The 16,995-nt window shown below is 35.9% G+C and overlaps 1 protein-coding gene across 6 annotated transcripts in view; it reads right to left on the bottom strand.

Annotated features, from left to right (window-relative positions):
* WDPCP (WD repeat containing planar cell polarity effector) overlaps window positions 1-16,995 on the bottom strand; it is a 331,453-nt gene that overhangs the window by 70,385 nt on the left and 244,073 nt on the right. For 4 of the 6 annotated variants that reach the window (XM_039887008.1, XM_039887009.1, XM_039887011.1 and 1 more), the window contains exon 15: window positions 6,738-6,785. The exons of the other annotated variants lie outside the window; for them this stretch is intronic. In XM_039887008.1, coding sequence (XP_039742942.1) covers window positions 6,738-6,785 — 48 coding nt within the window. The remainder of the gene's footprint in view (window positions 1-6,737; window positions 6,786-16,995) is intronic. 6 annotated transcript variants of the gene reach the window in all.

The raw sequence follows: 16,995 nt of genomic DNA, 5'->3' as shown, positions 1-16,995 counted from the left end.
TTGGCAAACTTTTCAGAATATCATTATATGTGCTGTTTTTACTTTTTGCAATTCATAAAGCTAAAACGAAAATGTATAAATCCCTACCAATAAATGGAGTACTCAGGTGGTTCCATTTTCAAATGTGAAAATAAAGTTCAGTTATTCATTCATATAAGCAAACATGTATTGAGAGTCTGCTCTGTGCAAATGATTCTAATTGGGGGACATAAACATCAAGAGGACATAATCCCTTGAAGGAAACTTAGATTGTTTCTGTGTCTTGGCTGTGTGAATAATGCTGCAGTGAACATAGGGGTGCATATATTACAAATAAGTGTTTTCAAGTTTTTCAAGTAGATACCCAGAAGAGGAATTCCTGGGTCATATGGTAGCTCTATTCTTAATTTTTTGAGGAACCTCCATCCTGTTTTCCATAGAGGCTGCACCAGTTTACATTCCCTCCAGCAGTGTATGAGGGTTCATTTTTCTCCACTTGTAATTTCTTACTGATAACAGCCATTCTAACAGGTGTGAGGTGGTATCTCATTGTGGTTTTGATTTGCATCGCCCTTATAGCTAGTGAAGTTGAGCATCTTTTTATAATGATTGGATAAAGACAATGTGGTATATATACACAATGGAATAGTACTCAGCCATAAAAAAGATGAAATATTGCCATTTGCAACAACATTAATGGATCTTGTATCATTCTAAGTAAATTACATCAGACAGAAGAGGACAAGAACCATATGATTTCATTCATGTGTGGGATATAAAACAAAGAGATGAACAAGTAAATTCATAGACACAGACAACAGTATGGTAGTTACCAGTGGAGAAGGTGGGTAGGGGGAGGGTGAAGAGGATAAAAGAGGTCAAATATATGATGATGGAAAGAAACTAACCTTTGGGTGGTGGGCACACAATGGAATATACAGATAATGTGTTATAGAATTGTACACCTGAAACCATGTTATTAACCAATATTATACCAATAAATTTAATTAAAAAGAGGAAAAGAGGATATAATCCCTGTCCTGATGCTTACAGTTTGATGCAGGGTGGGGTAAGGGATTAGAGAAAATAAACAAATAGTAACAACAAGAAGGAAAAGAGTGAAAAACCCAAGAGAACAGGGTTCTGATGTCTACCTTTAACTATCTGTGTGTGATCTTGGACAAGTCATTTAATCTCACCTTCTATTTCCTCATTCAGTAAAAGTGCCAAATTAGATCATCTCTAAAATAGTTTCTCACTTTGAAGTTCATGAAGTAGACAGGAAAAGAAGGGAAGAGATAAAGTGGGTGAATAAAAATGTAAACAGATAAAGACTAAAGAATGATTTTGATACTCCTGGTTGCTAAGTAGGTAAGACAGAATAATAATTGCTATCTTTATTTAGTTAGGCCCTTTACATATATTATCTATAATTCTCATAATTACCCTCTAAAGTAGGTATAGTAGGTATCATTATCCCATTTGCAGATGCAGATACAAAAACCAAGGGTCAAAGAGGTTAATTGGCTTGCTCTAAAACAATATCTATTAAGCCTTGCAAAATATTTGGCCCTGTGTAAAATATCCATTGAGACACTTGTTCTGTGCTAAAAGGTCCTTCCTTGATATTTGGTCCTATCTAAAATGTCCACTGAGACATTTGGTGCACACCAAATAGACTTTGACATTTGGTCATATTTGGTCCTATCCAAAACATCCATCGAGACATTTAGTCCATGATTCATTAAATAGTACAAACATTTAATTAACTTTATTAAAATTTTGTTATTTTTATTGTAATATATGATGAATTTTGGATTGCATATTTATTTTTTTGTTCTTCCTTGTCATGAAGTTTGGCAGTTTACTATTAAGTCAATGAGCAGCTGCTCTTAAGTATATCTTAACCTGATTATTGGTTTTATGTTTGTTATATCTGTTAATAATTTTGGTTATACAAATTTGATTTTGTCAGTATCATTGTGAAGTTGGTGGCCATATTTGAGTATGACCACCAAGAACCTGGATGATAACTTGTTCATTGCTTTGCTGTTCATCTTTTAAAATTTTAGTAAATCTCTACATTGAAGGATGATATACTACCATTAGCTTCTAACATATGCTATGCAGGCTGTTCACTGTGTTCGTCCTGTGATTCAGTACTGATCTATAAACAGTCCAAATTTCTAGTGGAAATTTTGGAGCTTCTGGTCTTCTTTGGCCTCTGCCATGCCTTCCACAGACATACACTCTCTCAACATAATCCATTAGGTTATCTAAATTTTATTCTATATTTTCCACAGTGTACTCAAAAGTTTTGTTTATATATTCCAAAGGCACAAATAGAAGTCCAAACAACATGGATGCACACTTATGGGAGCTATTTTGTTGTCATTATTCACGTGTTAGACCCAAAGAGGATATTTTTCACCACAGTAATTGTGAAAAGTGAAACAAGCATTTGTTTACTTGTGCATTTGGTAGAAGTAGTTGACTTGCATTCATATTTGTAATCTTGAAATCCATCATGCACAATGAAGTTAACGTCGAGATTTCTTTCCCATGCAAGTGCAAGTACTCTTATGGATACATCTTACAAATATATATGTACATATATATATCTGTAAGTGCCTTCTTACCTATTTGTTGTTACTGCATAAGTCAATGGTACAGGATAATCCCATACTACATCAAGCGCAGTAAATAACTGAGTGAACTGTATTGGTGCCATCTTGAAGGTGCCATCACTGAATAATGTGGTACTGTCACTTAAATATTGAACATTGTCATATGTTGTATGAATAAGAATTCTTTCATCATCGTGAGCCCTGGAATCATGCATAAAAAATGGTTCCCCACATCTGGTCACTTATACTCAGCTGGAATTGAAGTCCATTCAGTGAAGTTGGGTTTGGAGGTCAATGTCTATTTTTGAATTCTATTTATTTGCCTCTTTAATCAATTTCTTTCTGGTAACAAGCCTTTTTTTAAATCACGAAGATCACAGATAGTTCTTTCAAGTACCTACAATCGTATTGCATTTGTTTCTTCTTCTGCATGTCATTTTAACCTATTCAATGCTTTCCTTAGTTCCCTTTCAACATCGACATTGTGCTGATGTTTTCTTGCCCCATCTTGAAGGACTGTAAATTTATCCACATCCTGACTAATTATAAATTGGGACTGTAAATTCTCCTTTCTTCACAGCATCAGTACCTTTTACTCCTATCTCTGTTCAAGGAATGGAAATAGTAACAAAACCATTGTAAAGAAGCATTGGCTTTTCTTTTTGTGAGTGTACTATTTCTGCCATAATTTTCAAGTAAAGATGTTATATAGCAACCTTTCCTTTAAGATCAGGAGCAAGGCAAGGCTGTCCACTATCATCACTGTTATAACATTGGAGGTCCTAGCAAGTGCAATTAAGCAAGAGAAAGATATAAAAGGCATCCAAATAGGAAATGAAGAAGTCAAACTGTCAACTATTTGTGGATGACATGATTCTCTGTAGAGAAAACCCTAAACACTCCACAAGAACACTACTAGAAACAATAAGCAAATACAGTATAGTCTCTGGATACAAAATCAATGTTCAAAAATCCATAGCGTTCCTATACTCTAATAATGAAGTGTCAGAAAAAGAAGTGGAAAAAATAATTCCTTTTGCAATTGCAACAAAAAGAATAAAATACCTAGGAATAAATTTAACAAAACATGTGAAGGATTTATGTAATGAAAACTACAAGACCCTATTAAAAGAAATCGAAGAAGATACAAAAAATGAAAAGATATTCCATATTCTTGGATTGGAAGAATCAATATAGTTACAAATGATCTTATTACCTAAAGCATTATACAATTTAATGCAATCCCCATCAAAATCCCATTGGCCTCTTTTAAAGAAATAGAACAAAAAAAATCATCAGATTTGTATGGAAGCACAAAAGACCCTGAATTGCCAAAGCCATCCTGAGAAAAAAGAATGAGGCTAGAGGCATCACTCTGCCTGGCTTCAAATTATACAATAAACCGACAGTAATCAAAACGGCATGGTATTGGCAGCAAAACGGACACACAGACTAGTGGAACAGAATCAAGAGTCCAGAAGTAAACCCATATTTATATAGGCAAATAATTTTTGACAAAAACAAAAACAAAAACAAAAAAACACACAGTGGAGAAAGGAAAGCCTCTTCAATAAATGGTGCTGGGTAAACTGGAAAGCCATCTGCAAAAGAATGAAATTAAACTGTTGTCTGTCACCACACACCAAAAGTAACTCAAAATGGATTAAGGACCTAAATATAAAACTGGAATCAGTAAAATGCATAGAAGAAAACATAGGAAGTAAACTGAAGGACCTTGGACTTAAAGAGGATTTTATGAATTTGACCTCAAAAGCAAGGGAAGTAAAAGCTAAAATAAATTAATGGGACTACATCAAACTAAAAAGCTTCTGCTTGGCAAAAGAAATCGTCAACAAGGTAAAGAAATGGGAAAATATATTTGCAAGCAACGCCTCCGATAAGGGCTTAATATCTAACATATACGAAGAATTCATACAACTCAATAACAACAAAAAAATAAACGATCCTATCAAATAATGTGCAGAGGACCTGAACAGACACTTCTTCGTAGAGCACGACCACATGGCCAACAAATATTTGAAAAGATGCTCAACATCGCTATTAGGGGAATGCAAATCAAAACCACAATGAGATACCATCTCACACCTGTTAGAATAGCTATATCAACAGAACAAGTAATAACAAATGTTGGAGAAGATGCGGGGAAAAAGGGACCCTGATACACTGCTGGTAGGACTGCAAATTGGTATAGCCACTACGGAAAACAGTATGGAGGTTCCTCAAATAACTAAGAATTGATCTACCATATGATCCAGCAATCCCTCTACTGGGTATTTACCCTGAATACTTGAAAACCCATATTTGAAAAGATATTTGCATACCGATGTTCATAGCAGCACTATTCACAGTGGCCAGGACATGGAAGCAACTGAAGTGTCCGATAGATGATTGGATAAAGAAGCTGCGGTACATACATACAATGGAATATTACTCAGCCTTAAGAAGAGATGAAATACTGCCAATTGCAACAACATGGATGGACCTCGAAATAATCATGCTAAGTGAAATAAGCCAAAGCTGAAAATCACATGATATCACTCATACGACGTGGGATATAAACCTAAAAGCAACAAATAAAGAAGACAGTGACTCATGGACATGGACAATGGACTAGTGGTTACCAGAGGGTAGGGGTGGGGAGGAGGAAGAGGATATGTGACAGGGTAAAGGGGGTCAAATATAGGGGGTTGGGGGAGGGCGAAGTGGGTAAAGGAGAATGTATGGTAGCTGAAGGAAACTGGACTCTGGGTGGTAATTACACGATAGAATATATAGATGTCAAATTATAATGTACACCTGAAAATTATATAATTGTATTAACCCATGTTACTCCAATAAACTTTAAAAAAAAGAAAAAAAACCACATGCTAAGGGTAAGAAGCCAGTCACAGTGAGTAGACCACACATTGCATTATTTTATTTATACGAAATGTCCAGAAAAGGCAAACCTATAGAGACAGAAAGTACATTAACAGTTGCTGAGGGCTGGGGGTGATGGGGTGATGATTGCTAAAAGGTCTGAATTTCTTATTTGGGCGATGAAATATTCTAAAATTGATTGTGGTAATACAACTCTGAATACACCAAAATGCACAATTTTTTTTTTAAAAGATGTTATATTGCCAAGCAAAAGAAGGGTTTTTTTTCCTCCTATAGCCATCTGACCAATGGTTGCTGGTTTATTACTAGGGGAAACCTTACTGATGTCTTACGGATTCGACACCCAGTTGAGTAGGTCTAGATCAGGCAGGGGTAGGCACCAGCCAAGAGTGTGGTGGTCCATGCCAACTGGCAGGTAAGTGTGGAAATCACACCCACTAAAACTTTTCCAATAATATGTGACAGATGCTTCTGTAGGACATCAATTCAAGAAAAACATCTCCCATTCACCCTGGGCAATAGGATAGTTGTAAGGGGTTAAATAGATGCACAGCATTCCCTCATAGTGTCTCTTATGCTTAACTGCTATATGGTAGGAGAGCCACTCCTCCTGAACAAGACAGATGCTCTGTAAAGTGTTTACATCAACATATTCACTGCCTTTTTTACATAGCTGCTTTAACAAGATCTTCCTTTCAAACGCCACCCTTACCAAATGACCCAGCCACATCCAACCAAATGCTTAGTGAAATATGATTAATGTACCATGCACTGAGAGATTCCATCCTCAACTTGTCACCCTCTGTGCATTTCTCTAATTGTAGGACTCTTCTGCAATATTTGTTTGAACCCAGACCCATCTACCTAACCCATGTGCCATTACTAGCTAGGCTACCAAAGTAAGAAAGGTTATTATCGGCAATACGGTCACAACCCAATTATTGGACCGATAAAAAACGATAGTAATTTTTATGTATTAAACCTGTAGTAAGCTAAAAGCATTAATAAACATTGCTGGCTGTTTGACCCTAGGGACATTTTCTAAGTGTGTATGTTTTTGACAAGACCAAATATCAAAGGCCATTAGATGTGGACTAAAAGTCTCCATGGACATTTTGGACAGGACCAGATATCAAGGACCTTTTGGCTTGGACCAAAAGTCTCAATGTATGTTTTGAATAGGACCCAATGTCTGCTAATCTCTATTAAGTAGCAAAAGAAGGTTCATACCTGGTATGTCTGGCTCAATGCCAGCACTGTTCCATTTCTTCAAACTGCCTGAATCAAAAGAAGAGAAGTAAGCTAAGAGAACTTATTACTGTTATACATTTGTCTTCTGAAATAAATAGTACTACTTCTCTGGTGATCTTATGCATTATTCTTTAAATCTAGCTACTCTTGTTGGCTTTGTGCCTTCTAAGAAGATATTCTTTCCAGTCTAAAATCTCCAAAGGATTTTCAGGATAAAACACATTTCAAGATATGCAATCACATGGAAGAATGACATTCTTTTATAATATTATTTGTTAACCTGACAGTTCTACTTAACAGAAGCCATTAAAATATTTACAAAGTAGCAGCTGCTCTTGTAAAAAGTATGGCTTTTTGGAGGCATAAAAATAAACATGTTGATAAGTACAAGATAAGCCATTTGTTGGCTTCTTTGTGTACATTGCACAATATATAGAAAATTCTTATATTTACAGAGCAGTTACAATATAAAAACCTTTTAAGTTAAAAGGATACAGACTCCGTAAGAACTGTTTACAAGAATTCTTCATACTGATCTTTTAAACAATTTAGGAAGACCCCAAACATAATCCTTTAAGAAGTGTTGGATTTTTTTTTTTAAATAAGCTTTGTTCTTGAAAATAATTTTACGTTACACACACAGTAGTTCTCTCCTTGTTGAACCCAACCGAGTTCTCTGTTGAACGAAAATACCAACCAGTGTTCTTATGATACTAATTACAAGTCATAGGAAATTGACCAAGAGAACTAAACTATTTAAAAGTAACTGAATATTTGCATTTTTGTGCCTTAATCTACTAATTTGACATTTTATCTATAAACTGAATGGTTGATTGTCTTTTTAAAAACAAACACTTTTAAACAAAATTATTAAAATCTGTAATGTTGGTAATTTTTATTAGTTTTCTTAAAAGAGCAATGATATGCAATTTTTACAATACTAGCTTATGCAGCGAGGGAAATGTAATAGAGTTGACCCTGTACAACTCAAGTTTGAACTTCATGGGTCCACTTATATGTGGATTTTTTTTTTCAATAAATACAGTTGGCTCTCCATATCCATGGGTTTTGAATCTGCAGATTCAGCAAAACACGGATCAAAACCAGTATTTTCAGTCTATGGGTGAGAACCAGAAGCGGAGGACTAACTGTATGCATTGTTCTAGGCCATTTTATATAAGGCACTTGAGTATCTGTGGATTTTTGTATCCACATGGGTCATGGAACCAATCCCCCACAGATACCAAGAGCTTACTGTAGTTAAGTTTTTGAGGAGTCAAAAGTTATATGTAGATTTTGCATGGGGGATAGGCACCCCTAACCCTTACATTGTTCAAGGGGTCAACTGTGTGTGTGTGTGTGTGCGCGCGTGCGTGCATAAAATTATTATCTTGGCCAGGTGTTTTTGGAGTTAGATTTCTAGAAGTGGGATTTTTGGGTCAAAGGGTAACAATATTTTATTAGATATTGCCAGATTCTCTTATATAAGCTTTATATTATTTTGTACTCCCTCTGGCAGTATATGAGAATGTAGGTGTCATTACAGCCTTGCCAAGAGAATATGTTGTCAGACTTTTGGAATCTAACAGGTAGGAAATATCTCAGGGTAGTTTTAATTTGCTGTGAACTCTCTGTTTATATCTTTAGTCCATTTTCCTTTAGGACTATGGTTCTTTTTGTTCTCTATTTTTAGAAGCTCTTTATGGCTTAGAGATACTAAATTTTTGTTCATGCAAGTTGCAGATATTTTCCCATTAGTCATGTCCTAAAAATTAGCTTCCCGTTTTTTTGCCTATAAAATATTTTAATTTTAGGTTTTAATTTTTCATTTTTCCCCTTTTTACTTCTGGATTTTGAAACATAGTGTGTTGATTTTCTGTTTTTGCCATACCAATTACCACAAATTTAGCAGCTTATATTATATATTATCTCACTGTTCTGTGGGTCAGAAGTCCTGGTACAATGCAGCTTGTTTGAGCCCCTCAACCGGGGCCTTAACAAGGTTGAAATCGTGTTGTCGTCTTGTTGTCAGGCTGTTGTCTGGAGGTTCTATGAGGCATATTCTTCTCCCAAGCTTATTCATGTTGCTGACTGAATTCACTTCCTTGAGGTTGTAGCACTGAGGCCGCCCTTTCCTTATTATCTAGGGCTATTCTTTGCTCCTAGAGGTGGTTTGTATTGCTTCTCAGGTACTATTTTTATTCAGTCTTTCCTTCTACTTATTTAAGGGGGAGGATTTACTTCGTTGTTGATTCCTAGTTTTTAAAGTTGTATCTGATTATTTTGAATTTCATTTTTTATAAGTATTAAGTATTATAAAATTTTCTCTGATAACTCAAATATTTTGACATATAAGATTTTCATTTTAATTTATTTTTAATTCTTTAATTCACTACATATTGAACCCTTTTACCCCATCTACCTCCCTCCTCTACCCTCCCCCACATGCTCTGGTAACCACTAGTTTATTGTCCAGGTCATGAGTCTCTGTTTGTCCTGTTCATTTGTTCCTTTTAGGTTTATATGCCACATATAAGTGATATCATGTGGTTTTCAACTTTTTCTGTCTGGCTTATTTCGCATAGCATGATTATGTCGAGGTCTGTCCATGTCACAAATGGCAGTATTCATCACTTCTTATGGCTGAGTAATATTCCATTGTATATATGTACCACAGCTTCTTTTTTTAAATTTATTTTTCTACGTTAACATTGGTTAACGAAATACAATAAGTTTCAGCTGTAGACTTGAACAGTAAAGCATATATATATATTTTTACACTGTGTGTTCACCTCCCATAGTTAGAGTTCTTTCTGTCACCACATATTTGACCCTTTTTATCCTGTCTACCTCTCCCCTCCCCTCTGGTAAACACTAGTCTATTGTCCATGAGTCTCTGTTTGTTTGTCCTGTTCATTTGTTGCATTTAGGTTTATATCCCACATATAAGTTATATCATGTAATTTTCAACTTTTTCTTTCTGGCTTATTTCGCTTAGCATGATTATCTCGAGGTCCATCCATGTTGCTGCAAATGGCCGTATTTCACCTCTTCTTAAGGCTGAGTAATATTCCATTGTATGTGTGTACCGCAGCTTCTTTAGCCAGTCATCTATCGTAGGATGCTTCAGTTGCTTCCATGTCCTGGCCACTGTGAATAGTGCTGCTATGAACATCGGTGTGCAAATATCTTTTCAAATACGGGTTTTCAAGTATTCAGGGTAAATACCCAGTAGAGGGATTGCTGGATCATATGGTAGATCAATTCTTAGTTATTTGAGGAACCTCCATACTGTTTTCCGTAGTGGCTATACCAATTTGCAGTCCTACCAGCAGTGTCCTTTTTCCCTCATCTTCTCCAATATTAGTTATTACTTGTCTTGTTGATTATAGCTATTCTAACAGGTGTGAGATGGTATCTCATTGTGGTTTTGATTTGCATTCCCCTAATAGCGATGTTGAGCATCTTTTCAAATATTTGTTGGCCATGTGGACATGCTCTAGGGAGAAGTGTCTGTTTAGGTCCTCTGCCCAATTTTTGATTGGATCATTTGTTTTTTGTTATTATTGAGTCATATGAGTTCTTTGCATATTTTGGATATTAGGCCCTTATTAGAGGTGTTGCTTGCAAATATATTTTCCCATTTGGATGGTTGTCTCTTTACCGTGTTGATGATTTCTTTTGCCAAGCAGAAGCTTTTTAATTTGATAAAGTCCCATTAATTTATTTTAGCTTTTACTTCCCTTGCTTTTGAGATCTAATTCATAAAATCCTCTTTAAGTCCAAGGTCCTTTCAGTTTACTTCCTATGTTTTCTTCTATGCATTTTATTGTTTCAGGTCTTATATTTAGACCTTAATTCATTTTGAGTTACTTTTGGTGTGTGGTGATAGACAACAGTCTAGTTTTATTCTTTTGCAGATGGCTTTCCAGTTTACCCAGCACCATTTACTGGAGAGGCTTTCCTTTCTCCACAGTATGTTTTTTGGCTTTTTGTCAAAATCATTTGCTCATATAAACATGAGTTTATTTCTGGACTCTCAATTCTGTTCCACTGGTCCGTGTGTCTCTTTTTCTGTCAGTAGCATACTGTTTTGATTATTGTCACTTTGCAGTATAATTTGAAGGCAGGCAAAGTGATGCCTCCAGTCTTGTTGTTTTTTCTCAGGGTGGCTTTAGCAATTCGGGGTCTTTTGTGCTTCCATACAAATCTGATGATTTTTTGTTCTATTTCTTTAAAAAAGGCCAATGGGATTTTGATGGGGATTGCATTAAATGTGTATAATGCTTTAGGTAATAAGGTCATTTGTAACTATGTTGAGTCTTCTATTCAAAGAATGTGGACTATCTTTCCATTTCTTTGTATTTTCTTTGATTTCTTTTAATTGAGTCTTATAGTTTTCAACATATAGATCCTTCACATGTTTCTTTAGATTTATTCGAAAGTATTTTATTTTTTTCTGTTGCAATTGCAAAAGGAATTATTTTTTCACTTCTTTTTCTGACACTTCATTATTAGAGTATAGGAACGGTATGGATTTTTGAATATTGATTTTGTATCCAGAAACTTTACTGTATTTGTTTATTGTTTCTAGTAGTGTTCTTGTGGAGTGTTTAGGGTTTTCTATATAGTAAACCATGTCACCTGCAAATAGTCACAGTTTGACTTCTTTGTTTCCTATTTGGATGCCTTTTATATCTTTCTTTTGTCTGACTGCCCTTGCTAGGACCTCCAATGTGATATTTAATGACAGTGGCAATAGTGGACAGCCTTATCGTTCCTGATCTTAGAGGGAAGGTTTTTAGTTTTTCACCATTAAGTATAATGTTGGCTGAGGGTTTGTCATATATGGCCTTTGTTATGTAAAGGTACTTTCCTTCTGTACCGCTTTTGTTAAGTGTTTTGATCATAAATGGATGCTGTATCTTGCCAAAGGCTTTTTCTGCATCTATTGACATGATGATATGATTCTTATTTTTTAATTTGTTTATGTGGTGTATCACATTAATCGATTTGTGTATGTTGAACCATCCCCTTGTCCCTGGGATGAAGCTCACTCGATCATGGTATATAATCTTTTTTAATATGTTGTTGTATTCGGTTAGCAGTATCTTATTTAGAATTTTTGCATCTGTGTTCATGAGACATATCAGTCTGTAGTTTTCTTTTTTTTCTGTTATCCTTACCAGGTTTTAGTATCAGAGTAATACTGCCCTCATAAAACGAGTTGGGAAGTATTGCCTCCTCTTCAGTTTTTTGGAAGAGTGTGAGGAGAACAGATAGATATTAGATCTTCTTTGAATGTTCGGTAGAATTCACTGGTGAAGCCATCTGGTCCTGGACTTTTACTTTTTGGTAGGTTTTTGATGCTTGTTTCAATTTCCATACTGCTGATCAGTCTATTTAGATTTTCTCGTTCTTCTTGGTTTAGTCTAGGAAGGTTGTATTTTTCTAACTACTGGTCCATTTCTTCTAGGTTATTTGGTGTTATGTATGTTTTCATAATGTTCTTGTAAGATCCTATGTATTTCTGCAATATCAATCATAATCTCCCCTCTTACATCCCTGATTTTGTTTGTGTCCTTTCTCTTTTTTCTTTAGTGAGTCTAGCCAGGGGTTTTTTAATTTGTTAATCTTCTCAAAGAACCAACTCTTTGTTGCATTTATTTCTTTTGTTTTGTTTTTGTTATTGTTTTCAATTTCATTTATTTCTTCTCTAATTTTGATTATTTCTTTCCTTCTGCTGACTTTAGGCCTCATTTGTTCTTCCTATTCCAGTTTTTTAAGATGAAGTGTTAGCTTGTTCATTTGGGCTCATTCTTGTTTTTGGAGATAGGCCTGTAATGATACAAACTTTTCTCTTATGACCGCTTTTGCTGTGTCCCAAAAGTTTTGATATGTTGTACTATCATTATCATTTGTTTCTATGTATTTCTTGATCTCTCTTTTTATTTCTTCTCTGACCCAGTTATTCTTCAGTAGTACGTTGTTTAGTCTCTATGTATTTATGGTTCTTTCTTCTTTCTCTTTATATTTGATCTCTAGTTTCAAAGCATTATGATCAGAGAATTTGGTTGGTATGATTTCAACCCTCTTATATTTGTTGAGGCTATCCCTGTGTCCCAGTATGTGGTCGATTCTTGAGAATGTTCCATGTGCACTAGAGAAGAATATATAAGCAGCTATTTTGGGATGGAAGGCTCTGTAAATGTCAATTATGTCCAGTGGGTCTAATGTGTCATTTCAGGGTGTTATTTCCTTATTGATTTTGTTTGGATGATCTGTCCATATTCGACAGTGGGATATTTAGGTCCCCTACTATGATAGTGTTTTGGTCTATTTCTCCCTTTAGTTCTGTTAGTAATTGTTTTACATATTTCAGGGCTCCCTGTTTTGGAGCATAGATATTAATAAGTGTTATGTCTTCTTGGTGCATGATTCCCTTTATCATTATGAAGTGTCTCTCCATATCTTTCTTTACATTTTTTATGTTGAAGTCTGTTTCATCCAATATTAGTACCACTACTGCTTCTCTTCTCTGAATGTCATTTGCTCAAAATCTCCTGTTCCACCCTTTCACTTTGAGTCTGTATTTGTCTTTGGATGTGAGATGCATCTCCTGGAGGCAGCATGTGGTTGGGTTTTGTGTTTTGATCCAATCTGCAACTCTGTGCCTTTTTATTGGTGAGTTTAGTCCATTTACATTTAAGGTAATTATTGAAATATGGCCATTTTATCTTTTGCTTTCTGGTAGCTCGGTGTTTCCATTGCTTCCTTGTCTCTGTGTGTCTGTCTGTTTTTTTTTTTTTGGTTTGGTTTTGTGGGTTTTCTCTCTGATCCTTCTTGTTTTATATTATATACTTCAATTCTGAATCTTTGGCATGTGGTTTCTGTTACAAATATGTAGAGGATAGTTACACACACACACACGCACGCATGCACATACGCACATATATAGTAGTCCCCTTTCTTCTGCGTGTGCCTCATCTCCATTCCCCTTTGCGAAGTTAGATCTTTGAGTCCTCCCCTTTTCAGTCATTGTTGTTTCAATTTGACCCTATGTATGCTGAACGTTTATTACTATCTTGGTATAGCATAGCTTTTCTTACTGGTTAAGCTTATTATGCCCTGTGCTTAGTAAGAGTTGTACTCCTCTGCTTCTATGTGCCGGCTAGTCGCTTTATTCCTCATTATGTATTTTTTTTTTTTTGTCATTTTATTTTAGGTGAGCTGATACCTTTAATGCATGCCTTGCAGTGGAGAATTCTCTCAATTTTGTATGTCTGGAAAGGTCTTTATTTCTCCTTCAGATCTAAAGAAGAACTTTGCTGGATACATTATTCTTGGTTGGTAGTTCTTTTCATTTAATAGTTTGAAGATTTGATTCCACTCCTTTCTGGCTTGAGAGGTTTGTGCTGAGAAGTCCGACCATAATTTAATGGGTTTTCCTTTATTGGTTACCATCTTCTTTTCCCTGGCTGCCCTGAGAATTCTTTCTCTTTCGTTGAGTTTGGATAATTTTAATACAATGTGTCTCGAAGGCCTTTTTGGGTTGAGATAATGGAGTGTTCTGTTGATTTCTTGAATTCCAATCTCCAGCCCATTCCTGTTGTAGTACTTATGTGCAGATCACATGCTCAGATGTGCTGGTGTGCAGTTTGGGTATTTTTGTTGAGTTTTAGGTGTACAGCTCATTTTTGTTTCAAGGGGATGTCTTTCTGCCATGTTTCTGACATCACCCAGGTCTCTTCATTATTTTTATTTTCAAGAAATTCTGTAATTTAACTTGATGTAAGAATTCTTCAATACTATGTTTAAAGTTTCCAAGTTACAGGCCTTTTAGTGTTTATTATTAATTTCTTATTTCATTGCTCTCAGAAGGGTCAGAGTACTCTTTTCTGTATTTCTGTTCTTTCAGATTTACAGGTTTATTGATATTTTCTTTGTATCCTAAGATAGGACTTGTTTTCTTGAATGTTTTCATGAGCAGTGTGCACAAAGGTTCCCTTTCTCCACATCCTTGCCTTGTTTTTTCTTATCTTTTTGATAATAGCCATTTTCCCAGGTGTGGGATAATATCTCATTGTGTTGTTTTGATTTGCATTTTCCTGATGATTAGTGATGTTGAGCACATTTTTGTGTACCGTTTGGTCATCTGTATGGCTTCTTTGGGAATTTCTATTCAGATCTTCTGTCCATTTTTTAATTGGATTTTTTTTCCTGTTGAGTATTATGAGTTTCCTGTTTATTTTGTGTATTAACCTTTCATCAGATATATGATTTGCAGATATTTCTTCCAATCTGTAGGTTGCCTTTCCATTTTGTTGGTGGTTTCATTTTTGATATTCATGTGTTTCCTCCTTTAAATTCTCTAGTTATCATAAGGCATTGAGTATTTTGTTGTATAATCTTTCTAGTTTAACCTTCATTTCTGAAATTTGTCTCTTTTGTTTCTAGTTAGTTTCTTAACTCTTTCATCTCTAAAAAATCTTGCTTCTCTAATCACCTTTCTTAGTATCTCTAATACTGGTTTCTGTTCTTTCATAATTTCTATCATTATATTAATTTATTTAAGTTTATTTTAGACTAGTGGGGTTATTCTGTAGTGTTTTCATTATTTGTAGAGAAATTATTCTATTCCTTGTTCTGTTTTTTCAAAAGTAACTTTGTATGAGATTTGATTGCCATATTTTACTGTTATTCATTTTTATGAGAAATTGGTTTTTCTATACATTTAAGAAGGCAAAATTGGCCAAGATAACTTTTTTATCTTTGTAGGTCTAGGGTAGCAGCCCCCAACATTTTTGGCACCAGGGAATGGTGCTCCTATGAGAATCTAATACCCGATGACCTGAGGTGGAGCTGAGGCGGTGATGCTAACACCGGAGAGCCTCTGCAAATACAGATGAAGCTTTGCTTGCTCACCCCTTGCTATGCAGCCTGGTTCCTAACAGGCCATGGACCAGTACTGGTTTGCAGTCCAGGAGCGGCGGACCCCAGGTCTAGAGCACATGTATCTGTTGTGTTCATCAAGTAGTTAAAAATGTGGTTTCCTATTAGTTTATTCAGGCCGCTGTATCAAAATACCGCAGACTAGGTAGCTGAAAACAATAGGAATTAATGTCTTATGGTTGTGGAGGCTGAAAGTCCAAGAACAGGGTATCAGCATGGTAGTGTCCTGGTGAAGGCCCTCTTCCAGGTTGTAGATTGCTGACTTTTCACTGTCCTCATACAGTAGAAGGGAGCGAGGAATCTCTCTGGAGCCTGTTATATAAGGGCACTAATCCCACTCAGGAGGGCTCTACCCTCATGATCTAATCACCTTCCAAAGGCTCCCATCTCCTAGTACCATCACTTTAGGTATTAGGATTTCAATGTATGAATTTTAGGAGGACACACACATTCAGACCATGGCACCTGTATTCTGTCCTTTAATTTCAACCTTTTTTTTTTCTGTAGCCCTATTGTGCCTATTATGCCGAATTTGGGCTCTACTAACACTGTTTCCCCTCAGTTTGGGGATTTTATCTAGAAAGAGTATTTTGATTTGTTAGTTTTAAGCATCTGCAGGACCCAGAATCTAGACCTTACAGAACCTCCATACCCTCCCAGAGACCCACTGTATCTACAAATTATAGCCTACACTGTCCCCTCCAGTTTCTGCTACTGTTTTGAGAATGGCCCTGAAGAATTTTCCAATAAGTAATTGAGTTCTCCATTTCTCCGATAAAAATCCTCTAACTGTTCCTCTGGTTCTCCCATGAAGTTTTTATTAACATGTGTGTGTGAGACTCCACTTTCATAGTCTGTATTCATACTGAAAACCAAGATCAAGTGAGCTTTTGCTCTTCTGCTCCATGGGAGGTTTCAGTCCTCTCAGAGCTTGACTTAGGACACCTGCATTACCGTTTCACAGGTGTAAATACCAGTTAAACTCCCTGACAGTGTCCCTGGAGTGGGCTGTGCCTGGCTAGTGTGACTGGGTGCTTGGAGCCAGAAGCAAGAGGCTCTTGGGGTTCAACCTTCTCTTCCCTTCATTGGGTCAGTGAAAAAACAGTGAGAGTGAAGAAGACCTAAAGCCTTTCCTGTGCCTATGAGTTCTACAGGATCTGCTCCCCGCCTACCTCCCCAACCTCTTTCCCTACTGTTCGTGATTCTTCACTTCTCTCTAACCACACTGGCCTTTCTGCCCTTCTTACATCAAGACTTTTGCTTTTTTTCTTCTGCTTATTATCTC

The sequence above is a fragment of the Pteropus medius genome, unplaced genomic scaffold, assembly GCF_902729225.1.
Source record: "Pteropus medius unplaced genomic scaffold, Ma_sr-lr_union100, whole genome shotgun sequence".
NCBI classification, from domain to species: domain Eukaryota; kingdom Metazoa; phylum Chordata; class Mammalia; order Chiroptera; family Pteropodidae; genus Pteropus; species Pteropus medius.
The sequence above is the reverse complement of the archived record's forward strand: the minus strand, read 5'-3'. Positions and strand labels throughout refer to the sequence as shown.